This window comes from Pleurodeles waltl, chromosome 2_2 (assembly GCF_031143425.1).
Source record: "Pleurodeles waltl isolate 20211129_DDA chromosome 2_2, aPleWal1.hap1.20221129, whole genome shotgun sequence".
NCBI lineage: Eukaryota > Metazoa > Chordata > Amphibia > Caudata > Salamandridae > Pleurodeles > Pleurodeles waltl.
The window spans coordinates 891057144-891084688 of NC_090439.1; the positions used below are offsets into that span (position 1 = coordinate 891057144).

The 27545-nt window shown below is 44.5% G+C and overlaps 1 protein-coding gene across 8 annotated transcripts in view; it reads right to left on the reverse strand.

Moving 5' to 3' along the window:
* The window catches only part of UBR5 (ubiquitin protein ligase E3 component n-recognin 5), a 1605594-nt gene that overhangs the window by 1182615 nt on the left and 395434 nt on the right, over positions 1-27545 (reverse strand). For all 8 annotated transcript variants that reach the window (XM_069220579.1, XM_069220580.1, XM_069220578.1 and 5 more), the window contains 3 exons: positions 25040-25183; positions 24834-24945; positions 16728-16882 (listed from right to left, as the gene is read on the reverse strand). In XM_069220579.1, the coding sequence (XP_069076680.1) occupies positions 16728-16882; positions 24834-24945; positions 25040-25183 (411 nt within the window). The remainder of the gene's footprint in view (positions 1-16727; positions 16883-24833; positions 24946-25039; positions 25184-27545) is intronic.

Consider the following 27545-nt stretch of genomic DNA (forward strand, 5'->3'; position numbering starts at 1 on the left):
ACATGCTATTTTGTCGATTCAAAGTTCCTATGATACCTGAGTGAAGTACCTTTCATTTAAAGTATTGATTGTAAATCTTGAACCTGTGGTTCTTAAAATAAACTAAGAAAACTATATTTTTCTATATAAAAACCTATTGGCCTGGAATTGTCAGTGTGTGTGTTCCTCATTTATTGCCTGTGTGTGTGCAACAAATGCTTAACATTACTCCTTTGATAAGCCTACTGCTCGACCACACTACCACAAAATAGAGCATTAGAATTATCTCTTTTTGCCACTATCTTACCTCTAAGGGGAACCCTTGGACTCTGTGCATGCTATTTCTTACTTTGAACTAGTACATACAGAGCCAACTTCCTACAGATGATTTCCAAGATGTGGATGTACAAAAAAAAAAAGGTTTTGTTTTTTCTAATGGTTATAGTGCAGGCTACGTATAGTCCATTTTGGAATGCTTTGCTGAGAGAGACTGGGGCTAAGTGGAATAAAAGTTAATTTAATAGACCTCTTTACATAAAACAATACAATTTTAGCTTTAAAAAAAGAAAAAAAATAGAAAAAAAAAATAGGAGGTGTGTGCCCAGTACACCTTTGCCGTTGTGAACATGTAAAAGCGGTTCATTCACAAATGATGCGCAGCAAGATGACTGCAGACATTCCTAGACCTGCATGTAGTCTGTGGGATCAAAGGAACCCAAGCAAAAGACCATCCCTGATCTAATCATCTTCCTTTCTTACCCGAGTGTGCAAGCCTCTTAGCTATTTGGTCACCAAAAAAAATAACCAAGCAGTGGTTTAGGGGGTGGGACGTCTGGGTGGGTGGTAGTAGCAAGGTCATTTATAAAGTTTAAACGATCAACAAATCCTTGAAGAGTATCCTGTTGCTGGTTGTAATTTATGAGCTTCCAACTCAAGGTCCACATTGAAACCAGAGAGGGTTGGCTCAGGTGCCGAATATACTTACAGAAGATATCAGGGAGGGTTGAGTATGATCACGAAGTGGAACACAAACTAAAGATAGAAGGAAAGAAATGGCGACCTCCCCCACCCACCAAGTAAGCAGTTTTCATGAAAAAGGCAGTCGGCACAAAAACATCCACACCTGGTTCTGCGGAGATGGCTTTGTATGTTTTCTGGCCAGATCAATGTGGTTTTCCTAATGAGTTTGATAGAGAGGTCACTAGGTCAACTCCTATTGTACTCAGATACATGAAAGTTGGCTCAGCATTAAATTATAGCCAGTGCTTTCATCAAGTGAGGGATGGCTTCCAAGCTCCCCTCCAGAATCATACTCTACAGTGTCAGATAACAGGAGCCCTCTGCATTCATGATATGTGGGAAATGCATGGTAGGCGCATGTGTGTAATGTGGTAGGGTAGACTATGGTATTGTGTACTTCCATCCATGGGTGTCTTATGAGGCAATTTAGTGGATGGTTTGACAGAATGATCCTGAAATTCATTAATAGCCACATGTACGTACTGCAAAAAATAGTTACTGTCCTTATGCTAGCTTCCAATACCCATTGTGGACATTAGAACCTGAAAGCACGTCTTCTGCTCCACTACCAAAACCAGTTATCCAAAGCCAGTTATCTGATGGGGACAAAGACAGCAGATAGATCCTTTTGATGTAGCAGTAGCTCTCCTGCTACAGTGAAGTCCACCTTTTGCACTTTCCTGTTCATGATAGTAGTTATTGGAAAACTGCCTCCCTATGTACAGCCAATTTGTATCCAGCTAGACCCACCTAAGCACACCCAAGAAGGGACAGCCTGGGCTACATGCCCATTGTATAAGCAGACTGTCAGAAAGAAGCATGTATGGGATTGGATGAGCCTGAAATTCAAAGCATGCAACTCTCTTCACTGGAGGGGCTTTGTCTTTAGGATAGGAATAAGTTTAATTCTTCACTTTCACTCCAGATTGTACCTCAGTTCTGGAAAGTCGGAATCCATCTTGCTACTTAACAGAATGAACTGATCTACCTGCACAAGGAGCCAGAGTGTGTCAGCCAGAAAGAAGTTGTCTGATGCACTGTGTGGGAAGCTGGCTCTGTATACACTATATCAAAATGAGAAAGTGTGCACAGAGTCCAGGGGTTTCCCAGAGGCTAAAGTAGATAAGTAGATAATACTAATGCTCTCTTTTGTTGTAGTGCGGTTGAGCAGTTAGACTAATCAGAGGGTCACTCCGTATTTCGAATCGGGAAAGTTAGCTAATTATCGAAAAATTCTATGGTATGGTTCGCACTCGGTACCGGTTTAGTGTTAGGATAGCGACACCGATAGAAGAAGCGCTCCGGTGGCCCTTTGGGGCTTCCACTCTTTAGCGGGGCCTGGTCGGCCCGACCGCGTCCATCGTCGAAACTAATGGACCGGACCCCCTTCCGCTTCTGCCCGAATTGCCACGCGAAGTATCCTTATACAGACCAACACTTGGTCTGTAACCTGTGTCTATCACCGGGAGGAAAGAATCTCCATACAAGAAACGGACTCAGACGACTCTGAAAGTGAGCATCCGACGACAACGCAGAAAACTGAGTAAAACTGCCCCGTACAAGACTCACTCCAAAATCATAAAGGCCAAGGGGATGCCAACAGGCCATGGCTTTACCCATCGAAAACACGGTGACCAGCCATCGGCACTGAGATTCCGGCTCCGAACGATCTCGGCACTGAGAGTTCGACACACCCAAGGTAAAGAAAGTGGTTTCGGAACCGAAAAAAACTGTTTCCAAACCTTCGGTACCGAAAAAGGCAGCCTCAGAGCCGAAAGTAGGCTCTTACACAGAAGAGCACGGACTTTCCAGCCAAATGCAACAACACAGATTTGAGCAGGTAATAAGTATGGGGGAACTAGACCATACTCAAAGGAGGCTGCACATCCAGAAAGAGACTGGTAAAATTCAAATTCTTAAACCGGAAATCCAGCAAGCTGTGTTAAATATGCCTTTTAACCCGGAACAATTGTTTGGGCCGGAGGTGGACACGGCAATTGAGAAACTAAAGAAGGACACAGACACGCCCAAAGCCAGAGGCACTTTTAGAAGGCCAAGGTTTAGAGGGGGGTTTCGTACCCAAACCCCAGAGCCTTCCACCTCACAAGCCAGACCCACCTATCAGGGGCAGTCCTAGAGAGGAGGGTTTCGAGGATCATACAGGGGTGGTCAATTCCCCAAAGCAAGGGGAAAATTCCAAAGCCCTAAAACAACTCCAGCCAAACAGTGACTTCAATGTCACAAACCCCCAACACTTAACACCAGTGGGGGGGGGATGACTTACTGCATTCTACAAAAGCTTGACAAACATAACTACGGACGCATGGGTCCTAGCCATTATCCAACATGGTTATTGCATAGAATTCATAAAGTTCCCACCAGATGTGCCCCCAAGAGCACAAAGTATGTCCAAACAACACTTAGACCTGTTACAGCTAGAAGTCCAAGCATTGTTACAAAAACAAGTAACAGAACTAGTACCCAACCATCAAAAAGGAACAGGTGTCTTCTCCCTATATTTCCTAATTCCAAAGAAAGACAAAACGTTGAGACCCATATTAGACCTCAGAACACTGAATCTCTACATCAAATCAGATCACTTCCACATGGTAACACTTCAAGACGTGATTCCCTTGCTCAAGAAACAGGACTACATGTCAACGTTAGATCTCAAGGATGCATATTTCCACATACCCATACATCTTTCTCACTGGAAATACTTAAGGTTTGTAATCCAGGGCGTGCATTACCAATTCAAGGTGTTACTGTTCAGGATAACAACAGCCCCAAGGGTATTCACAAAATGCCTTGCAGTAGTAGCCGCTCATATAAGGAGACACATGCATGTATTCCCATACTTAGACGATTGGTTAATAAAAAAACAGCACTCAGCAACAGTGTCTTCTTCACACGCAATACGTTATAGAAACTCTACACAAACTAGGGTTTTCTATAAATTACCAAAAATCACATCTACAACCATCCCAGATACAACAATACTTGGGAGCAACACTCAACACACAAAAGGCGATTGCCACTCCAAGTCCACAAAGGGTACAAGCTTTCCAAAATATAGCATTAAACATGCAGCCAAACCAACACTACCTGGTGAAGTTTGTAATGAAACTTCTAGGCATGATGTCTTCATGCATAGCCATTGTCCCAAACGCAAGACTACACATGCGGCCCTTGCAACAGTGCCTAGCAAAATAATGTACACAAGCACAGGGACAACTCCAAGATCTAGTGTTGATAGACTGCCAGACACACTTCTCGCTTCAATGATGGAACCCTATAAATTTAAACCAAGGGCGGCCATTCCAAGACCTCAATACGTGATCACAACAAATGCTTCCATGATGGGGTGGGGAGCACACCTCAACCAGCACAGTATACAGGGACAATGGGACATTCAACAAAAACAACTGCACATAAATCAGTTAGAACTGTTGGCAGTGTTTCTAGCATTGAAAGCATTTCAACCACTGATAGCCCACAAACACATTCTTGTCAAAATAGACAACATGACAACAATGTATTACCTCAACAAACAAGGAGGGACACACTTGTCACAACTGTGTCTCTTAGCACAGAAAATTTGGCATTGGGCGATTCACAATCACATTCGCCTAATAGCACAATACATCCCAGGCATTCAAAACCAGTTAGCCGACAATCTCAGTTGAGATCACCAACAAACACACGAATGGGAAATTCATCCCCACATCCAACAAGATTACTTTCAACGCTGAGGAACACCAAAAATAGACCTATTCGCAACAAAAAAAAAACGCAAAATGCCAAAACTTTGCGTCCAGGTACCAACACCCTCTGTCCAAGGGCAATGCGTTATGGATGAGTTGGTCAGGGATATTTGCTTACGCTTTTCCCACTCATTCCTTATTTGGTAAACAAACTGAGTCAAAACAGACTCAAACTAATACTCACAGCACCAACCTGGGCTCGCCAACCGTGGTACACAACACTGCTGGACCTATCAGTAGTACCTCACGTCAAATTACCAAACAGGCCAGATCTGTTAACTCTACACAAACAACAGATCAGACACCTGAATCCAGCATCGCTCAATCTAGCAATCTGGCTCCTGAAGTCTTAGAATTTGGACACTTAGACCTTACACAAGAATGTATGGAGGTCATTAAACAAGCTAGGAAACCTACTACAAGACATTGTTATGCAAACAAATGGAAGAGATTTGTTTACTACTGCCACAATAATCAAATTCAACCACTCCATGCTTCCACAAAGAACATTGTAAATTACTTTAGTCTAAACTAGCATTCTCTTCTATTAAAATACATCTCACAGCAATATCTGCCTATCTGCAAATTACACATTCAACATCGCTTTTTAGAATCCCAGTTATCAGAGCATTTATGGAGGGATTAAAGAGAATCATACCCCCGAGAACACCACCAGTACCTTCGTGGAACCTTAACATTGTATTAACACGACTCATGAAACCACCATTTGAACCCATGCACTCCTGTGAAATGCAATACTTAACGTGGAAGGTAGCCTTCCTAATAGCTATCACATCTCTTAGAAGAGTAAGTGAAATACAAGCATTTACTATACAAGAACCCTTTATACAAATACATAAACATAAAGTGGTTCTCTGTACAAATCCCAAATTTTTACCAAAAGATATATAACCATTCCACCTAAACCAAACAGTGGAGCTCCCAGTCTTCTTTCCACAACCAGACTCAGTAGCCGAAAGAGCCTTACATACGTTAGACATAAAAAGAGCACTAATGTACTACATTGACAGAACAAAACAGTTTCGCAAAACAAAACAATTGTTTGGAGCCTTCCAAAAACCTCATGCAGGAAATCCTATATCCAAACAATGAATTGCCAGATGTATAGTGAAATGTATTCAACCCTGCTATATTAAAGCAAAAAGAGATCTACCTATTACACCAAGGGCGCATTCCACTAGGAAAAAAGGCGCCACAATGGCTTTTCTATGGAATATACCTATGACGGAAATTTGTAAGGCAGCCACATGGTCTACGCCTCATACATTCACAAAACATTACTGTGTAGAAGTGTTAACACAACAAGCCACAGTAGGACAGGCTGTATTACGAACATTATTTCAGACAACTTCAACTCCTACAGGCTAAGCCACCGCTTTTGGGGAGATTACTGCTTATTAGTCTATGCACAGCATGTGTATCTGCAGCTACACATGCCATCGAACGGAAAATGTCACTTACCCAGTGTACATCTGTTCGTGGCATGAGACGCTGCAGATTCACATGCTTTGCACATCCCGCCATCTAGTGTTGGGCTCGGAGTGTTACAAGTTGTTTTTCTTCGAAGAAGTCTTTCGAGTCACGAGATCGAAGGACTCCTCCCCTTTCGGCTCCATTGCGCATGGGCGACGACTGCATTTTAGATTGTTTTCCCCGCAGAGGGTGAGGTAGGAGTTGTGCATCATAGTAATAGTGCCCATGCAATGGAGTAAACATGTATGTACATAATGTAGTTTAAAGTGATATATTTACAAATGTTCAAGATCAACTTCGAAACGGCTACAGGCTCCCGGGGAGGCGGGTGGGCGCATGTGAATCTGCAGCGTCTCATGCCACGAACAGATGCTTGTTTTGAGGAGTTTTGGGGCTTTGGAACTTCCCTCTATTCTTTTGGAATTGTCCCCCTCTATATTGCCCCCGAAAACTTCCCCGCTGATATTGACTTTGATAAGTGGGCCTGGTTTGTGAGGTTGTGGGTTCTGTAGCTTGTCCTCGAAACCCCCCTCTAAACTGTGTTTTGCGAAATGTGCCTCTGCTCTGTGGGGAGTAGAGTGCGCCCATGGCTTTGGCCGTATCAGTGTCTTTTTTAAGTTTTTCTATAGCAGTGTCCACCTCCGGCCCAAACAACTGCTGTCCATTAAAAGGCATATTCAGCACGGCTTGTTGTATTTCCGGCTTGAATCCTGACGTACGCAACCATGCGTGTCTCCTTATTGTTACTGCAGTATTTACTGTCATTGCAGCTGTATCTGCTGCATCCATTGCTGACCGTATCTGATTATTTGAGATACTTTGTCCTTCCTCCACCACTTGTTGTGCCCTTTTCTGGAACTCTTTGGGTAACTGTTCTATGAAATGCTGCATTTCGTCCCAATGAGCCCTATCATATCTTGCCAGAAGTGCTTGTGAGTTGGCAATGCGCCATTGGTTTGCTGCTTGTGCTGCAACCCTTTTCCCAGCAGCGTCAAATTTGCAACTCTCCTTGTCTGGAGGTGGTGCGTCTCCCGAGGTGTGAGAATTTGCTCTCTTGCGAGCTGCCCCTACTACCACAGAGTCTGGTGTTAATTGATGCGTGATATACACAGGGTCTGTAGGCGGTGGCTTGTACTTTTTCTCCACCCTTGGAGTTATGGCCCTGCCCTTCAGAGACCACCTACGTGTAGGATGTACTGTCCTCAGATGGGGACGGTCTCGCTGGGTAACAGTCTGGGCTGTTTTCCGATACTGGCGCATCATAAAGGTCCCATGCGTCGGGATTGTCCTGACTTATTATTACAGTATGCGTTGGGGATTGCATCAATGTGGAGTGACTACCGGTGATGTGTGCACTGATGGTGGTGGAGATGGTGGCGGAGTTGACTGTCTTGCCACCTTTGCCTGTGGCTGCTTGTCCTTTTCTTGAAAGGCAAGTCTTATTTTCCTTTTAATTGGGGGAAGAGTGCTTATCTTCCCTGTGTCCTTTTGAATGTGGAGCCTCCTTTGAGTGTAGTCTGGCTCCATTGATTCTAGTTCTTGTCCGAACTTATGTCCTTGCATTTGGGAGGACAATCCCCGTTCCTCTGTGTAGGAACCTGATTTCGGTTCCGAGGCTGGCTGTTTCGGAATGGAAACCTTTTCGGTAGCCTTTTTCGGCTCCGACAACACTTTTTTTTTTTTTCGCCGTCGTGGTGTCTCGGTGCCGACCCATTTCGGTGCAGCTGTCTCGGTGCCGAACTTGCTCTGCCAAGTTTTGGCTTAGACACTGTAGGGGCACAGTGCTCATGCACTGGTGCCCTCACCTATGGTATAGTGCACCCTGCCTTAGGGCTGTAAGGCCTGCTAGATGGGTGACTTATCTATACTGCATAGGCAGTGTGAGGTTGGCATGGCACCCTGAGGGGAGTGCCATGTCGACTTACTCGTTTTGTCCTCACCAGCACACACAAGCTGGCAAGCAGTGTGTCTGTGCTGAGTGAGGGGTCCCCAGGGTGGCATAAGATATGCTGCATCCCTTAGAGACCTTCCCTGGCATCAGGGCCCTTGGTCTCAGGGGTACCAGTTACAAGGGACTTACCTGGATGCCAGGGTGTGCCAATTGTGAAAACAAAAGTACAGGTTAGGGAAAGAACACTGGTGCTGGGGCCTGGTTAGCAGGCCTCAGCACACTTTCAAATCAAAACATAGCATCAGCAAAGGCAAAACGTCAGGGGGTAACCATGCCAAGGAGGCATTTCCTTACAGAGTGTTACAAGTTGTTTTTCTTCGAAGAAATCTTTTCGAGTCACGAGATCGAGGGACTCCTCCCATTTCAGCTCCATTGCGCATGGGCGTCGACTCCATCTTAGATTGTTTTCCCCGCAGAGGGTGAGGTAGGAGTTGTGTATTATAGTAATAGTGCCCATGCAATGGAGTGAATATGTATTTACATAATGTAGCTTAAAGTGATATATTTACAAATGTTCAAGATCCACTTCGCAACGGCTACAGGCTCCTGGGGAGGTGGGTGGGCGCATGTGAATTTGTAGCGACTAATGCCACGAACAGATGTACACTGGGTAAGTGACATTTTCCGTTCAATGGCATGTGTAGCTGCAGATACACATGCTTTGCATAGACTAGTAAGCAGTTATCTCCCCAAAAGCGGTGGTTCAGCCTGTAGAAGTTGAAGGTGTTTGAAACAATGTTCGTAGTACTGCTTGGCCTACTGTGGCTTGTTGTGCCGTTAACACATCCACGCAGTAGTGTTTGGTAAACGTATGAGGTGTAGACCATGTGGCTGCCTTGCATATTTCATTCATTGGAATATTTCCTAAAAAGGCCATGGTAGCACCTTTCTTTCTATTCGAGTGTGCCTTTGGTGTAATAGGCAGTTCTCTTTTTGCTTTGAGATGACAAGTTTGAATGCACTTAACTATCCATCTAGCAATACCTTGTTTTGAAATTGGATTTCCTGTATGAGGTTTTTGGAAAGCAATAAATAATTGTTTTGTTTTCCGAATTTGTTTTGTTCTGTCAATGTAGTACATTAACGCTCTTTTGATGTCTAATGTATGTAGTGCTCTTTCAGCTACCGAATCTGGCTGTGGAAAGAACACTGGTAGTTCTACTGTTTGATTCAAGTGGAAAGGTGATATGACTTTTGGTAAGAATTTACGATTTGTTTGTAAGACTACTTTATGCTTGTGTATCTGAATAAATGGTTCTTGTATGTTAAATGCTTGTATCTCACTTACTCTTCTTAGAGAAGAGATAGCAATTAGAAATGCAACTTTCCATGTTAAGTATTGCATTTCACATGAGTGCATAGGTTCGAAAGGTGGACCCATGAGTCGAGTTAAGACAATGTTGAGGTTCCACGAAGGAACTGGTGGTGTTCTTGGTGGTATAATTCTCTTCAGGCCTTCCATAAACGCTTTTATGACTGGTATCCTAAATAATGAAGTTGAGTGCGTAATTTGCAGATAAGCTGAAATTGCAGTAAGATGTATTTTAATGGATGAAAAAGCTAGCTTTGACTTTTGCAAGTGTATAGCTTACAATGTCTTTAGCAGATGCGTGTAATGGCTGGATTTGATTATTATGGCAAAAATAAACAAATCTTTTCCACTTATTTGCATAGCAATGTCTAGTGGTTGGTTTCCTAGCTTGTTTTATGACCTCCTTACATTCTTGTGTAAGGTCTAAGTGTCCGAATTCTAAGATTTCAGGAGCCAAATTGCTAGATTCAGCAATGCTGGATTTGGGTGTCTGATCTGTTGTTTGTGTTGAGTTAACAGATCTGGTTTGTTTGGTAGTTTGACATGAGGCACTACTGAGAGGTCTAGTAGTGTTGTGTACCAAGGTTGTCTTGCCCAAGTTGGTGCTATTAGTATGAGTTTGAGTTTGCTTTGACTCAATTTGTTTACCAGATATGGAAGGAGTGGGAGAGGGGGAAAAGCGTATGCAAATATCCCTGACCAACTCATCCATAACGCATTGCCCGGAGACTGATCCTGTGGGTATCTGGATGCGAAGTTTTGGCATTTTGTGTTTTCTTTTGTTGCAAATAGATCTATTTGTGGTGTTCCTCATCTTTGGAAGTAAGTGTTTAGTATTTGGGGGTGAATTTCCCATTCGTGGATCTGTTGATGATCCCTAGAAAGATTGTCTGCTAACTGATTCTGAATCCCTGGAATAAACTGTGCTATTAGGCGAATGTGGTTGTGAATCGCCCAATGCCATATTTTCTGTGCCAGGAGACTCAACTGTGTTGAGCGTGTTCCTCCTTGTTTGTTCAGATAATACATTATTGTCATGTTGTCTGTATTGACAAGGATGTGCTTGTGTCTTATTATGGGATGAAATGTTTTAAACGCTAGAAATACTGCCAGTAGTTCTAAGTGATTTATGTGAAACTGTCTTTGCTGAGTGTCCCATTGTCCCTGGATGCTGTGTTGATTGAGGTGTGCTCCCCACCCTATCATGGAGGCATCTGTAGTTATTACGTATTGAGGCACTGGGTCTTGGAAAGGCCGCCCATGGTTTAAATTTATATTGTTCCACCATTGAAGCGAGGTGTATGTTTGGCGGTCTATCAACACTAGATCTAGAAGTTGACCCTGTGCCTGTGACCATTGTGATGCTAGGCACTGTTGTACGGGCCGCATGTTCAATCTTGCGTTTGGGACAATGGCTATGCATGAGGACCTCATGCCTAGGAATTTAATTACTATTTTGACTTGTATTCTTTGGTTTGGATACATGACCTGTATTACATTGTGAAATTCTTGGACTCTTTGTGGACTTGGAGTGGCAATCGCTTTTGCTGTGTCGATTGTTGCCCCTAAGTATTGCTGTGTCTAACACGGCTGAAGGTGTGACTTTGTGTAGTTGATTGAGAAACCTAGTTTGTGTAGGGTTTCTATTATGTACTTTGTGTGTTGTAAACACCGTTCTAGTGTGTTGGTTTTGATTAACCAATCGTCTAGGTACGGGAACACATGTATTTGCTGCCTTCTGATATGCGCAGCTACTACTGCCAGGCATTTTGTAAAAACTCTTGGCGCAGTTGTTATTCCGAATGGCAACACTTTGAATTGGTAATGTACCCCTTGGAATACAAATCTTAGGTACTTTCTGTGTGAAGGATGTATTGGTATATGGAAATATGCATCCTTTAGGTCTAGTGTTGTCATGTAGTCTTGTTGTTTGAGCAGTGGGATTACGTCTTGTAATGTCACCATGTGAAAGTGGTCTGATTTGATGTAGGTATTTAATGTTCTGAGATCTAACATAGGTCTCAGTGATTTGTCCTTATTGGGTATGAGAAAGTACAGAGAGTAAACTCCTGTTCCTTTCTGTTGACTTGGTACTAATTCTATTGCTTCTTTTTGTAGCAATGCCTGGACCTCTAGTCCTAGAATGTGTTGTTTTGACATATTGTGTGTTTTCGGTGGAACGTTTGGAGGGAATCTGAGAAATTCTATGCAATAACCATGCTGGATAATTGCCAGTACCCAAGTGTCTTATCTCCTCCCAATGTTTGTAAAAATTGCTTAGTCTCCCCCCCCCACAGGTGTTGTGTTGGGGATTTGTGACGTGTAAGTCACTGCTTGTTTTGTGGAGTTTTGAGACTTTGGAACTTCCCTCTACTTTTTTGGCACTGTCCCCCTCTATATTGTCCCCGAAAACGTCCCCGCTGATATTGGCTCTGATAAGTGGGCCTTGTTTGTGAGGTTGTGGGTTCCGTGCTTTGTCCTCGAAACTGTGTTTTACGAAATGTGCCTCTACTCTGTGGGGAGTAGAGTGCGCCCATGGCTTTGGCCGTATCAGTGTCCTTTTTAAGCTTTTCGATGGCAGTGTCCACCTCCAGCCCAAACAACTGCAGTCCGTTAAATGGCATATTCAGCACGTCTTGTATTTCCGGCTTGAATCCTGATGTACGCAGCCATGCATGTCTCCTTATTGTCACTGCTGTGTTTACAGTTCTAGCAGCTGTGTCTGCTGCATCCATTGATGACCGTATCTGATTGATCGAGATACTCTGTCCATCTTCCACCACTTGCTGTGCTCTCTTTTGGAACTCCTTGGGCAAATGTTCTATAAAGTGTTGCATTTCGTCCCAATGAGCCCTATCGTATCTGGCCAACAAAGCCTGTGAGTTTGCAATACACCACTGGTTTGCTGCCTGTGCCGCCACCCTTTTCCCTGCCGCGTCGAATTTACGACTCTCTTTATCTGGAGGTGGTGCATCTCCTGAAGTGTGTGAGTTCGCCCTCTTGCGAGCTGCCCCTACTACCACTGAGTCCGGTGTTAACTGTTGTGTGATGTACACGGGGTCTGTTGGTGGCGGTTTATATTTTTTCTCTACCCTTGGAGTAATGGCCCTTCCTTTTACAGGCTCCTCAAACACTTGTTTGGAGTGTTTTAGCATTCCAGGTAGCATGGGGAGGCTCTGGTACTGGCTGTGTGTGGACGACAGTGTATTAAATAGAAAGTCGTCTTCTATTGGTTCAGCATGCATGCTGACATTATGAAACGCCGCTGCCCTTGACACCACCTGTGCGTAGGCTGTACTATCTTCTGGTGGTGACGGTCTAGCTGGATAACAGTTGGGACTGGCACATCATAAAGATCCCACACGTCTGGATCATCCCGACTCATCCCTGTATGAGTTGGGGATTGCATCATTGGTGGAGTGGCTACCGGTGACGGTTGCGGAGAGCGTTGTGGAGACGGTGGCGGTGTTACTTGTTTAGCCACCTTTGCCTGTGGCTGCTTGTCTTTCTCCTAGAAGACAAGTTTGCGTTTCATTCTAATCGGAGGGAGAGTGGTGATCTTCCCTGTTTCCTTTTGGATGTTGAGCGTTTTTTGTGTGTAGTCTGGCTCCATTGTCTCCAGTTCCTGTCCAAATCTATGTGTCTTCATTTGTGAGGACAGGCCTTGTTCCTCTGTGTAGGAACTTGATTTCAGTTCCGAGGCCGGATGTTTCGGTATCGAAACCTTTTCGGCTGCTTTTTTCGGTTCCGACGACACTTTTTTGCTCTTCGGCGTACAGATTTCTCGGTGCCGACTCGGTTCGGTGCAGAGATTGCTCTGACCTGGCGTCTCTGGGTCGAGTCTGCTCTGTGCCGGTATCTCGACCGGAGTCGGATGACTTCGACACATGCATGCCCTTTTTCGGTGCCAATGCCCGGTCACCTATTTTTCGGGTTAAGCCATGGCCTGTTGGCGGTGGCGTCCCCTGGGCTTTTGTGGTCTTCTCGTGAGTTTTATGTTTCGACGTCTTACTCACGGTTTTCGGCGTTTCTTCGGGATCAAGCTCGTCTGAGTCAGACTCTTGAATGGAGAAGGTTTCTTCTTCCTCCTCGAAACGCCCTTGTCCTGTCGGCGCCGACACCATCTGCAGTCTTCTCGCTCTTCGGTCTCTTAATGGCTTCCTTGACCGAAACGCTCGACAGGCTTCACAAGTATCTTCCTTGTGCTCTGGAGACAAACACAAGTTACAGACCAGGTGCTGATCTGTATACGGATACTTGTTATGACATTTTGGGCAGAAGCGGAATGGGGTCCGTTCCATTAGCCTTGAAGAGACACGTGGCAGGGCCGACCAGGCCCTGACGGGGGGGGGGGGGGGGGGGGGGGGGGTCGTCGAAAAAACCCCGAAGGGCCACCGGAGATCTTCACAAGTCGGTGTCGATCTGTTGTAACTAACCCGATACCGAACGCAAACAATACCGTCAAAATTTCTGAGTTTTTCACTAACTTTCCGAAGCGCGGAGCGAAAAGGAACACGATGGCGGAAAGAAAACAATCTAAGATGGAGTCGACGCCCATGCGCAATGGAGCCGAAATGGGAGGAGTCCCTCGATCTCGTGACTCGAAAAGACTTCTTTGAAGAAAAACAACTTGTAACACTCCGAGCCCAACACTAGATGGCGGGATGTGCAAAGCATGTGTATCTGCAGCTACACATGCCATCGAACATATATATATATATATATATATATATATATACACATATACATATATATATATTTATATTATCCGTTTTATAAATTGACAGTGTGATTTTCACTAACAGTTCATGCGGGGGGGGAGGGATCAATCGCCAACTAATTACTGAACTTTGAGTAACATGCTGCAGGTGATCCCACTAGCCAGTGCCAGCCACTGACCCCTCCAAGGACAGGTGGCTACAAAAGTGTAGGAGTGCAGTGAAAGACTTGTGTAACTGATGACCAGACCCAGAGTTATGATTGGTCAACAATGGGGAAAGGTCTTTAGAAGCACCTTAAAATTTGTAGGATGGGCACTTCATTCTTTTTAGTGATGGGCTTTCAGAGTTAATTTTAGGATGTAAGCAGGTGCATACAGTGCACTTCTCAGAATATTACTAATATTAATATGACAATCACCTCTTGAAACTAAGAACCATTCACATCAATCTTTGATCTCTTTTGTATAAACAAACTGAAATTTGAGTGGTTTGAAAAAAGTACTTAGGTTAACAGATTGCTCTGTAGATATGCGGTTAGAGTGAACATACTTAGCAGTTAAACAGGAAGTTCAAGTCACCTGCGTACAGAACAAGCGTTTTAATAATCAGTTTGCAATTACCACATTCAGGTCCCAGGAGGACGTCTGATAACTGAAAATCTAAGCATCAGCTTCAGCATAAGACTTGTTGGGCTCATTGGCTGCAGAGAAAGGTTGCCTAGGCCAGGATTTGGTCTTTCGGTGTGTATTTCACAGCATGGCCAAGTCCAAATGAGTCTTCTAGTTACCAGGATGGTAGCACACACGCCAAGCACTATACTTTAGTGATTACAGGAGCTACAGTTTTAAAAGCTGATCAAAGTTAAAGGTCCCAGTATTCCCTGGGATGGAGATCAGGACAAGAATGCCCATCCTTGAGAAAAAGTCCAGTCCATATATGATTTGTAAGAAGCAAGACTGCTCTTTAGCAGCAAAGAATAATTGACCCCAATTGTATTCAGTGCTGTGGTGCTACAGACTGGTGCTATAACTTACTGCAACAGATGAATATTGAAGCTAAAAGGGTGGGATGCGATTTGTGCATTTGTCTTTGTTGAAGGAGAATTCAGTAACAAAAAATATTGGGAGGATTTTATTTTATGTGTAAAGTCACCTTTGGTAAAATCTTATTTACCTCTCAGATGGTTTCCTTCAGACAGAGGTCCTCGAAGATTGCCTTCTGACAAATGTGAGGTATTTTCTTAGTTTACAGGTAGAGTCTTTGGTTACTAAGACATCTACAAAATGACTGAACTTTCTGAAGCTGAGCTACAGCACACCAAATGTTACTATATCATCTCAGAACTAGGAGCTATAATTCTGATAACACTAGACCTATTGTCAATATTATCTTGTGCGTTTGGTTCAGGTAAACTTATGGAGCACTTGAACCTTTACTGACATTATTGAAGTTATTTCTCCAGCAAAGGGCACAGAAAGTGGGCAAAAGGGGCAGTGATTCTGGTGAAAAGGCTGTTCCCTTCACCCACTTTCAGTATCATACAGGTAATGAAACCATAATAGTCACCTAAAAAAATACAGCTTTTTTTTTTTTTTTTTTTAGGGGTCTCTACCTTAAAAAGTACAGAACATGGTCAAATTTTTCTGATGGCAAGTACCGAAAGAAATCAGTTGTCCAACCAGGAGCTAGTCTATTACGGTTCGGTTGTAACTCAACTAAAAATGCCCATAAATTTGTAACCAGAAAGGCAAAGACTAATTCCAAAAGTTCTGGAGTGTAAGATACCTCCTTCAGACAATAAACTGAGACCCTCAGAATAAGGGTGAGAAGGCAGACTGTCACCTGAGGGCCTATCGAAAAATTGCTACAGCGTGCAGTGGGTTTGGACATGCAGGGTTACCCTCATGTGTGAAACAGACAATCCCGCTCCATGACGCAGATGAAGCTCTTGGTGTTTATTTCCTTCTGAGCAGCTAGGCTGAGGCTTCTGGATGAAGTAGTCTGCGAAGACAACCCACACAGTCTGGAATGAGGGGAAAGTATCTATCCTTTAAGGAAAACACTTTAGGAAATTACCAGTCTGATGACAAAAGAAAAAGACTGAGCACCTTCAAGCTATCTCACATTTATCAAGTTTGCTGAAGGATAACCAGAGGTCTATTCGAACAAAAGGGTCAATGTTTGACAGAACACCTAATTTCAGCATAGCTGGAGAAAATCTAGCAAAGTAACAAATGTAAATGCCACCTAACAATTCTGACAAACCCATTAAAATAACTCCAGAAACCGCAATAACATTTAACATGTAAAGTCAACAGTGCAACTATAAAAAAAAATAAAAAATCAAATGTGTGTGACTGGCATGTATTTGAAAGAATATAATCTTAGAAGCAGTCAAGGGTTACACAAAAATGAAGTACCATTGTACTGTGAATTAAAAAATGACAACAGCATAAATTAATCTATAATATGATATGAAAACAAACCTGTCCAGCTGTGAATATGGCAACATTTCTTTCATTCTGGCCTAAAAAAGCAATACTGCTGGTAGGAAAATTGTTTTCTTGTTCTGCTTTTCCTGTTGCAAGGTCGAAGATGCAGTATCGGACCCAGGTCCCAGTCTTCAGAACCGCATGAACACCTTTGAGGATGCAACAAATATGTTTACAAACGGAAATTCTTCCTTTCAAGAGTATTGTACAGACGTGTTACATTTTCCACTGAAAGAATGCAACCCAACATTCTTGAGAAGCAAAAATAAGTTACCTTAGATAGTAATTTTGCTGGTCAACACATAATTCTGCTGCAAATTAGGCCTAGTCTAAATTTTAGCTACGCTGGCTAAATTGTGTAATTTTTCAAATTTGCGTTAAGTGAAATACCTCAAATTAGGCTATCAAGCTACAAAACTATGTTATGAAATTACGCATCATTCTTGCAAAACTATATCGCAAGCACAACGGAATAACCTAAATGGCCAGAATGGGATCTGTTGCTTGCACCACACAATAAAGGTCTTCACATCAAAAATGGCTCGGGGACCCATTTGGGCAAACATGTAGACCTAAGGATGGATTTGCATTTCAAATAATTATGCAAAGTTTTCACAAAGTTTCACATGACTACGCAAAAGCAAATTAAGCTAATTGTAGACTGCTCTAGTGCAAATTACACAAATTATTAATTAGTCTTCCAGGCATCAGATTAGACTGGAAAATAACTTTCACAACATTAACTTCTGAGCCATGCCAAATGCACCATGTGGCTACAGCGTGGCCTTCACTCTAGATGCAATGACGCAAGAATATAATAATCACCAACAGGCATGCTGGCTTCAGTTTCAGAATATTTTCTGAGTCCCATCAAGGTCTGGGGAGAGAAACAAAGAGGAAACCGAACACAATTGGACACCTTGGAATTTTTTTTTACTCCTCTGAGGCAGAGAGAGCATGGTAAAAAAATTGTCAGAAAAATGTATATATCCACTAGAATTACTATTACAGCAGGTAACAGGTCAAGGAAGTAGCACTACTCCACAGTTTGGAGTGAAGGACAGGAAGGTTAGGGTGTAGGTTGAGGATCAGCTGGATAGCCTATCACTCTGTACTGATCACCTTCCAATTAGTGGAAAATTGAGAGACCCTTTAATTGAAGCAGCAGAGCAGATCTTGCTGAGTACAGTGGAGATTGCATCTGCTGCTGTTGTCCCCTAGATCAGCCCTTGCACTTAAAAGAGCTGTATAGCATCTGGGGTGTAAAGACTGGCTAAGGTTTTCTTTGTCAGGAATACAGCACCCTGGATTAGACGCACAATTTCAAATATTGTTGGTGATACTGTTGCCACTGGGGAGGCTAGGCCCAAAGTGCAATTTTAAGCTCGTTTTTAGAAGTGCACTCCTTTCTCTTTAAACAGCCACTTGCCTTTTAAGGGCATTTCCAGTGTCTCGCTTGGACATTTTCACAGAATCGAACTAAACCTAGCGTGATTCCCTCTGCAGGAGGCACTACAGAAAAGACATTTGGACTCTGCTTTTTGGAGGATGTTTGAACAACCACATTTTGCAGTGACGGATGAGACTACAAAAAGTAGCGCTCACCCAAAGCCAACCTATGAAGTCTAGCAATATATCCATACACCAACAGAGCTGAAAAGGGTTCGTCGTATGTAGCCATGAGAGGATCCAAGAGTGTTTCACAGTGAGGAGAAAGGATGCATGATCTAAGTCACAATGCCACCCCACAGGTCAAGGCCAAGTCCATTCCTTCAGCTGCTTTACATGCTAGTGTTAAGAGAAAACTTTCTTGGCCCCTCTCCTAGTGAATTGTCCAACCCATGGGTACTCGAAAACATTTTTCCCAGGGGATGCAAAGTACGGTGTGTGGTGTGCCCAAGGGCCGCATTGATGCCAGTGTAGGAAGCTGGCCTGGTGTGTGGCGAGCACCTATGGCTCTATCACCCTATACCAGGTCCAGGTATCCCTTATTTGTGAGGTGTAGTCAGTGTCTAGGAAGCCAGGCTCTCTAGAGGTAGCTCTGGATGAGCAGCCGAGGCTTATCTAGGGGACATGCAAAGCTCATGTAATACCACTTACAATCACACAGCACTTAAGACACATGAAAGAACCACACAGTGTCACAAAAGGAAAATGTTACTTACCCAGTAGACATCTGTTCGTGGCATGTAGTGCTGCAGATTCACATGTTTTGTATACGTCTGCCATCTAGTGTTGGGCTCGGAGTGTTACAAGTTGTTTTTCTTTGAAGAAGTTTTTTCGAGTCACGGGACCGAGTGACTCCTCCCTTTCGGCTACTTGCGCATGGTTATCGACTCCATCTTAGATTGTTTTCCCCGAATAGGGTGAGGTAGGAGTGGTAGAATGAGGATACTAAAGATGTCCATGCAATAGAATATATATGTATGTACATAGTTTGTGTTAAAGGAATGTTTATTTACATATATATACAATTTTAATTAAACTTAAACAGCTACAGGCTCCCGGGGAGGTGGGAGGGTGCATGTGAATCTGCAGCGCAACATGCCACAAACAGATGTACACTGGGTAAGTGACAGTTTCCGTTCGATGGTAGGTGTAGCTGCAGATACACATGCTGTGCATAGACTACAAAGCAGTAATTCTCCCCAAAGCGGTGGTCAGCCTTTGTTACAGCACCCCAGGGCAATCCAGCTAGTGGAGTTGCCCGCCCCGTCTGGCAACGGCCCCACTTTTGGCGGCAAGGCCAGAGGAGATAATGAGAAAAACAAAGAGGAGTCACTGGCCAGTCAGGACAGCCCCTAAGGTGTCCTGAGCTGAGGTGACTGACTTTTAGAAATCCTCCATCTTGCAGATGGAGAATACCCCCAATAGGATTAGGGATGTGCCCCCCCTCCCCTCAGGGAGGAGGCACAAAGAGGCTGTGGCCACCCTCAGGGCTAGTAGCCATTGGGTACTAACACCCCCCCCCCCCCCAGACCTAAACACACCCCTAAATCGAGTATTTAGGGGCTCCCAGAACCTAGCAAGATAGATTCCTGCAACCTGAAGACGAAGGACTGCTGACCTGAAAGTCCTGCAAGCCCTGCAGAGAAGACGGAGACACCAACTGCTTTGGCCCCAGCTCTACCGGCCTGTCTCCCCACTTCAAAAGAACTGCTCCAGCGACACGTTCCACAGGGTCCAGCGACCTCTGAAGCCTCAGAGGACTACCCTGCATCTAAAAGGACCAAGAACTCCCGAGGACAGCAGCTCTGCTCCAAGAAAGAAGCATCTTTTGCAACAAAGAAGCAACTTTGAAAGAACACACGTTTCCCGCCGGAAGCGTGAGACTTTGCACTCTGCACCCGACGCCCCCGGCTCGACTTGTGGAGAACAAAAACTACAGGGAGAACTCCCCGGCGACTGTGAGCCCGTGAGTAGCCAGAGTTGACCCCCCTGAGCCCCCACAGCGACGCCTGCAGAGGGAATCCAGAGGCTCCCCCTGACCGCGACTGCCTGCTTCAAAGACCCGACGCCTGGTAAGGACACTGCACCCACAGCCCCCCAGGACCTGAAGGATCCGACCTCCAGTGCAGGAGCGACCCCCAGGTGGCCCTCTCCCTTGCCCAGGTGGTGGCTACCCCGAGGAGCCCCCCCCCCCCCTTGCCTGCCTACATCGCTGAAGAGACCCCTAGGTCTCCCATTGAACTCCATTGCAAACCCGACGCCTGTTTGCACACTGCACCCGGCCGCCCCCGTCCCGCTGAGGGTGTACTTTTTGTGCCGACTTGTGTCCCCCCCAGTGCTCCACAAAAACCCCCCTGGTCTGCCCTCAGAAGATGCGGTTACTTACCTGTTGGCAGACTGAAACCGGGGCACCCCATTCTCCATTGAAGCCTATGCGTTTTGGGCACCTGTAAAGAAATGGCTCCCTGTTGCAGTTACCCCCCACTTTTTGCCTGATACTGATGCTGACTTGACTGAGAAGTGTGCTGGGACCCTGCTAACCAGGCCCCAGCACCAGTGTTCTTTCACCTAAAATGTACCATTGTTTCCACAATTGGCACAACCCTGGCACCTAGGTAAGTCCCTTGTAACTGGTACCCCTGGTACCAAGGGCCCTGATTCCAGGGAAGGTCTCTAAGGGCTGCAGCATGTCTTATGCCACCCTAGGGACCCCTCACTCAGCACAGACACACTGCTTGCCAGCTTGTGTGTGCTGATGGGGAGAAAATGACTAAGTCGACATGGCACTCCCCTCAGGGTGCCATGCCAACCTCCCACTGCCTGTGGCATAGGTAAGTCACCCCTCTAGTAGGCCTTACAGCCCTAAGGCAGGGTGCACTATACCACAGGTGAGGGCATATGTGCATGAGCACTATGCCCCTACAGTGTCTAAGCAAAACCTTAGACATTGTAAGTGCAGGGTAGCCATAAGAGTATATGGGCTGGGAGTCTGTCAAAAACTAACTCCACAGCTCCATAATGGCTACACTGAATACTGGGAAGTTTAGTATCAAACTTCTCAGAATAATAAACCCACACTGATGCCAGTGTTGGATTTATTAAAAAATGCACACAGAGGGCATCTTAGAGATACCCCCTGTATTTTACCCAATTGTTCAGTGCAGGACTGACTGGTCTGTGCCAGCCTGCTGCTGAGAGACGAGTGTCTGACCTCATGCGGTGAGAGCCTTTGTGCTCTCTGAGGACAGAAACAAAGCCTGCTCTGGGTGGAGGTGCTTCACACCTCCCCCCTGCAGGAACTGTAACACCTAGCAGTGAGCTTCAAAGGCTCAACCTTCGTGTTACAATGCCCCAGGGCACTCCAGCTAGTGGAGATGCCCGCCTCCTGGACCCAGCCCCCACTTTTGGCGGCAAGTCCAGGAGAGATAATGAGAAAAACAAGGAGGAGTCACTGGCCAGTCAGGACAGCCCCTAAGGTGTCCTGAGCTGAGGTGCCTCTGACTTTTAGAAATCCTCCATCTTGAAGAAGGAGGATTCCCCCAATAGGGATAGGAATGTGACCCCCTCCCCTTGGGAGGAGGCACAAAGAGGGTGTACCCACCCTCAGGGCTAGTAGCCATTGGCTACTAACCCCCCAGACCTAAACACGCCCTTAAATTTAGTATTTAAGGGCTTCCCTGAACCTAAGAATTCAGATTCCTGCAACAACAAGAAGAAGGACTGCCTAGCTGAAAACCCCTGCAGAGGAAGACCAGAAGACAACAACTGCCTTGGCTCCAGAAACTCACCGGCCTGTCTCCTGCCTTCCAAAGAACTCTGCTCCAGCGACGCCTTCCAAAGGGACCAGCGACCTCTGAATCCTCTGAGGACTGCCCTGCTTCGACGACGACAAGAAACTCCCGAGGACAGCGGACCTGCTCCAAAAAGACTGCAACTTTATCCAAAGGAGCAGCTTTAAAGAACCCTGCAATCTCCCCGCAAGAAGTGTGAGACTAGCAACACTGCACCCGGCGACCCCGACTCGGCTGGTGGAGAACCAACACCTCAGGGAGGACCCCCGGACTACTCTACGACTGTGAGTACCAAAACCTGTCCCCCCTGAGCCCCCACAGCGCCGCCTGCAGAGGGAATCCCGAGGCTTCCCCTGACCGCGACTCTCTGAAACCTAAGTCCCGACGCCTGGAAAAGACCCTGCACCCGCAGCCCCCAGGACCTGAAGGACCGGACTTTCACTGCAGAAGTGACCCCCAGGAGTCCCTCTCCCTTGCCCAAGTGGAGGTTTCCCCGAGGAAGCCCCCCCTTGCCTGCCTGCAGCGCTGAAGAGATCCCTTGATCTCTCATTGACTTCCGTTGCGAACCCGACGCTTGTTCTAACACTGCACCCGGCCGCCCCTGCGCCGCTGAGGGTGAAATTTCTGTGTGGGCTTGTGTCCCCCCCGGTGCCCTACAAAACCCCCCTGGTCTGCCCTCCGAAGACGCGGGTACTTACCTGCAAGCAGACCGGAACCGGGGCACCCCCTTCTCTCCATTCTAGCCTATGCGTTTTGGGCACCACTTTGAACTCTGCACCTGACCGGCCCCTTTTAAAGTAGCTATTTGTCAATAACTTGAAAAGTATACATGCAATTGAAATGATTCAAAGTTCCTAATGTACTTACCTGCAATACCTTTCAAACAAGATATTACATGTTAAATTTGAACCTGTGGTTCTTAAAATAAACTAAGAAAATATATTTTTCTATACAAAACCTATTGGCTGGATTTGTCTCTGAGTGTGTGTACCTCATTTATTGTCTATGTGTATGTACAACAAATGCTTAACACTACTCCTTGGATAAGCCTACTGCTCGACCACACTACCACAAAATAGAGCATTAGTATTATCTCTTTTTACCACTATTTTACCTCTAAGGGGAACCCTTGGACTCTGTGCATGCTATTCCTTACTTTGAAATAGCACATACAGAGCCAACTTCCTACAGCACCACTTTGACCTCTGCACCTGTCCGGCCCTGAGCTACTGGTGTGGTAACTTTGGGGTTGCCCTGAACCCCCAACGGTGGGCTACCTTGGACCCAACTTTGAACCCTGTAGGTGGTTTACTTACCTGCAAAACTAACAAATACTTAACTCCCCCAGGAACTGTTGAAAATTGCACTGTGTCCAGTTTTAAAATAGCTTATTGCCATTTGTGTGAAAACTGTATATGCTATTTTGCTAATTCAAAGTTCCTAAAGTTCCTAAGTGAAATACCTTTCATTTAAAGTATTGTTTGTAAATCTTGAACCTGTGGTTCTTAAAATAAACTAAGAAAAGATATTTTTCTATATAAAAACTTATTGGCCTGGAATTGTCATTGAGTGTGTGTTCCTCATTTATTGCCTGTGGGTGTACAACAAATGCTTAACACTACCCTCTGATAAGCCTACTGCTCGACCACACTACCACAAAATAGAGCATTAGAATTATCTCTTTTTGCCACTATCTTACCTCTAAGGGGAACCCTTCGACTGTGCACGCTATTTCTTACTTTGAAATAGTATATACAGAGCCAACTTCCTACATAGGCTATTAAGCTGCGCTTTAGAATCCTCTTTATAGCCTATTATTATAGTGATAGATGCTGCTTACTATGATACCGTGGGACTTCCACTTCGACGACTGGGAATGAATCAAGCATGTGAATCTATGATAGATACCTCAATACTGGAGAATGTAAATTAGAAGCAGTTTAACAGCCTCAGAATCATTTTCTATATGGCCACACTCTTCATAAGATATTGCCAGGGCTTAAGAACCAGAATGGAAAGTCACCGTCTGGGTAAATCTCTGCGCTCTCAGGGGGTGCTCTGCCAAGGGATCATCAATAAAGTACACCTTAACTTTTTCCCTTGTCACACAGATTATTTCTTCTGATGCAGACAACTTCAAGATACTGGTCAGCTCCATGGGCAGCATCATCACCTAAGGGGGCTCCAACCAAAAAGAGGACTCCTTTTAATATGCAACAGCTCTTAGTGGCATCAGGATCAGGCCACACTGGATAGCCAATGCTGGGGTAAAGCATTTCAAGTCCAAACTAAAGGTTGAAGGGATAATCTGTACACTGTGGAATCGGCAGGAAGTGCCATAAGAAATGGGTGCATATGTATTACAAGAAAAGTCAAAAGTACAGTGTATGGAAAAATATTTTTCCTACATTAACAAGGTCCATTACATAACAGCAACAATACTGTAGAGGTGCCACCACTAGCAAGAGTGTTTTAGTAGATAATAAGCTTTAATATTTGCCATCCCGCAGCAATCCATTATTATTTATCACAGAATACAACAGTGTTTTGTACCTTTTAACTGCAGGCTACTTCACTACATGAGAGGTTTGTCAAAAATGAATTTCTTAGCACCTCTTTTAGTCTGGCAGTATGGTTAAGCTGCCACTATCTCTGATTTGTCTCCAATGACATCTACTCATTTGTGTCCCCCAAATCTTTCAGCATGGATGGCAAATGCCTTTTTCCATCACCCAGTTCCTATTTTGAGGCAGTCTTGTTGGCCATCAGTTATCAGTCTTCTCACTTTCTTGGTAACGTGATCTTCCCTTCATTGTTTTTGCAGGAGTGCAGAATAATTAGGAAACTTAAGCTGACTTACCTTTAGAATCGACATTCACAGCTAAAATTTCAGTTTTTTCAGGTATGCACAGCTTTTTAGGAGTTCTTTGGAAACAGTCTGGAACTTTTGGAGTACCACCAGTTTTTACAACCTACAAATAATTTGTAAAAAAAAAAAAACTGAAATTGCCATTTACATTAGATACATGCAATATCTGACTGAAACAAAGTGCAAATGTTAAATACCTGAAGTTCATCGATCCTAAGAAGTCTACAATCCTGAAGAAGAGATGAAGGATCTGGATCAGTCACAGAAGTGTTCTGGCTATTCGTATTATTAGACGTGCCTGGAAACTTTACAGCAACGTAAGCACCATCCACTTTTAACACCTGCATGAAGAAGTGCAATATTAATTTGGTATATCACAAAACATTTCAGTAAAAAAAGAAGGTGTCTTACAATGTAACATACCACAGGCTACATACTTCTGCCATGGATAATGACATTGGGAGTTTTCATAATGGAATAAACCAGCAGCCCAATAGTAGACACATTGATATCTAAATGCTGACTGACTCAGAAAGAATGTATAAGAGTTTAACATTATGCATAAACGTGTGCGAAGGAAGAATCAATGTAAAATGATTCAAAGCTTCACCTGCATGCTCTTTAGTTGGGTGAATATACCCGAAACAGACACTTGATAACTGCTTGAGAGGGGATCAACACACATGCTTAAAGGTAGATCTGTATTACATTTTGGATTCCATTGGAGGCCATGGTAGACTGGCTGGCTTGAAGCACATGCTTCTGTCTCTATTGCCAGCTGCTGGACACAAACCAACAGCCTGTGCTGTTAGTATAGCCAGACTGTTCTTGGATATCACTACATATAGACCAATGTGCATTGTCAAACTGGGAATTAACTACTGAACCCATGATTTTTCGACAGTCTGCTAGAAAAGTTTCCATTACTAAGCTAATAAAGCAGTTGGTCTAAATGGTTTTGGGACAGATGATTACGTTTGTTTTTATATAAAAATGCCATCTTATATTTTAGTTAAACTAAGTTTTTCTCTCTTCCCATCAATGTTGTCGGCTGTAGCTTTCTCTAACAGTCGTATTCATACACACATTGAATGGCTGAGGCTTTAACAATGAGAAGATGTCAACCTAGCTTCTTGCATATATTAACTTATTTAGGCTACATACTGCACATTTTGCATTTAACAATATACTGCTCTAGACATCTATATGCACTGGCCACTATTGGATGTGGCTTAGTGCATTGCAAAACAGCTGATTTCACTTAGAAAAGATTTATGTTTACTTTCAGATGCACATTAGTTTACCACTGATGTTTTCTACCTCTTTCCTTTACTGACTGCTTTTTAGAACAGATAGCCAGACACTCAGTAATCAACTCTCTTCATTGGGCTACAACTGTACAATTCTGCAATAATTATCATGAAATATAGCAAATTCTTACCTACATATATCGTGACAGACCTGCATCAGTACCCACTCTGTATGATCAAGATATAGTTTTCAAATATAAACAACCCTTATTTCATTCTAACTAGGTATATCCTAAAATTTCCACCAAAGGTTGCACCGATCTTTAGCATCCAAACACCAGTGCCACAAAATCTCGGCTGCGCCCCGTTCAAGAACACCCCTTCCCACCCTCCTTTTTTTCCCCAAATGGGTAGCTACAGTGCTGTGGATTCCGGTGGTCTGACTGCTGACGGCCCAGTGGGGGAAAAATAGCTTTTTGGGTTTTATTTTTCTCTCCCTCTCCTGGTGCTCCTCCCAGCCCCATCTTTGCTTGCTTCTTAAATTACTGAAAAAGAGACCTGAACCTCCATGCAATACATGAGGTTGAAGAATTCAAGTGGGACTCACAAACGATCCTGCCATTCCTGGATTACACTAGACTTGTACAGAAGCAGAGGAAATCCTTTCAGCAAGTGGAACAAAAGCTTTCCACAATGGAGGTTAAGCTCATGTTCCTGTAACTTGCCAAATTAATTCATCTTAATAAGGAAAACCCGGATATTCAACCACACAGAGGTCTGGGAATGAGTAAAGACGAGGCCCCATTTCCCATTGTCCAAAGGGCAGGGGCATAGCAAGAGAACCGGCTGCTATCTGCATGGTGATAGCGATCCCTCAGAGGGAGGCTATAGCCTTGTTTCAGGGCTGCCCTCATACATTGTTTGAGTGGTAGCTGCTGATCTGAAAGGAGTAGGAAGGTCATTTTTAGTATGGCCAGAATGGTGATACAAAATCCTGCTGACTGGTAAAGTTGGATTTAAAATTACTATTTTAGAAATGCCACTTTTAGAAAGTGAGCATTTCTCTGCACCTAATTATTTCTGTGCCTTACAATCCATGTCTGGCTGGGTTTAGTAGACAGCTCCTTGTGCATTCATTCAGACACACCCCAAACACAGGATACTCAGCCTCACTTGCATACATCTGCATTTTGAATAGGTCTTCCTGGGCTGGGAGGGTGAAGGGCCTGCCTTCACACAGAGGACTTCCACACCCCCCACTGGGACCCCGGAAGACAGGATTAAACTGAAAGGGGACCTGGTGCACTTCTAAGCCACTCTTTGAAGGCTCCCCCACTTCAAAGGCACATTTGGGGATATAAACAGGGCCTCTGCCCCCACCAACTCAGACACTTTGTGGACAAGAAACTTGAACCAGAAACTGCATCCTTCCAAGAAGAACTGCCTGGCTGCC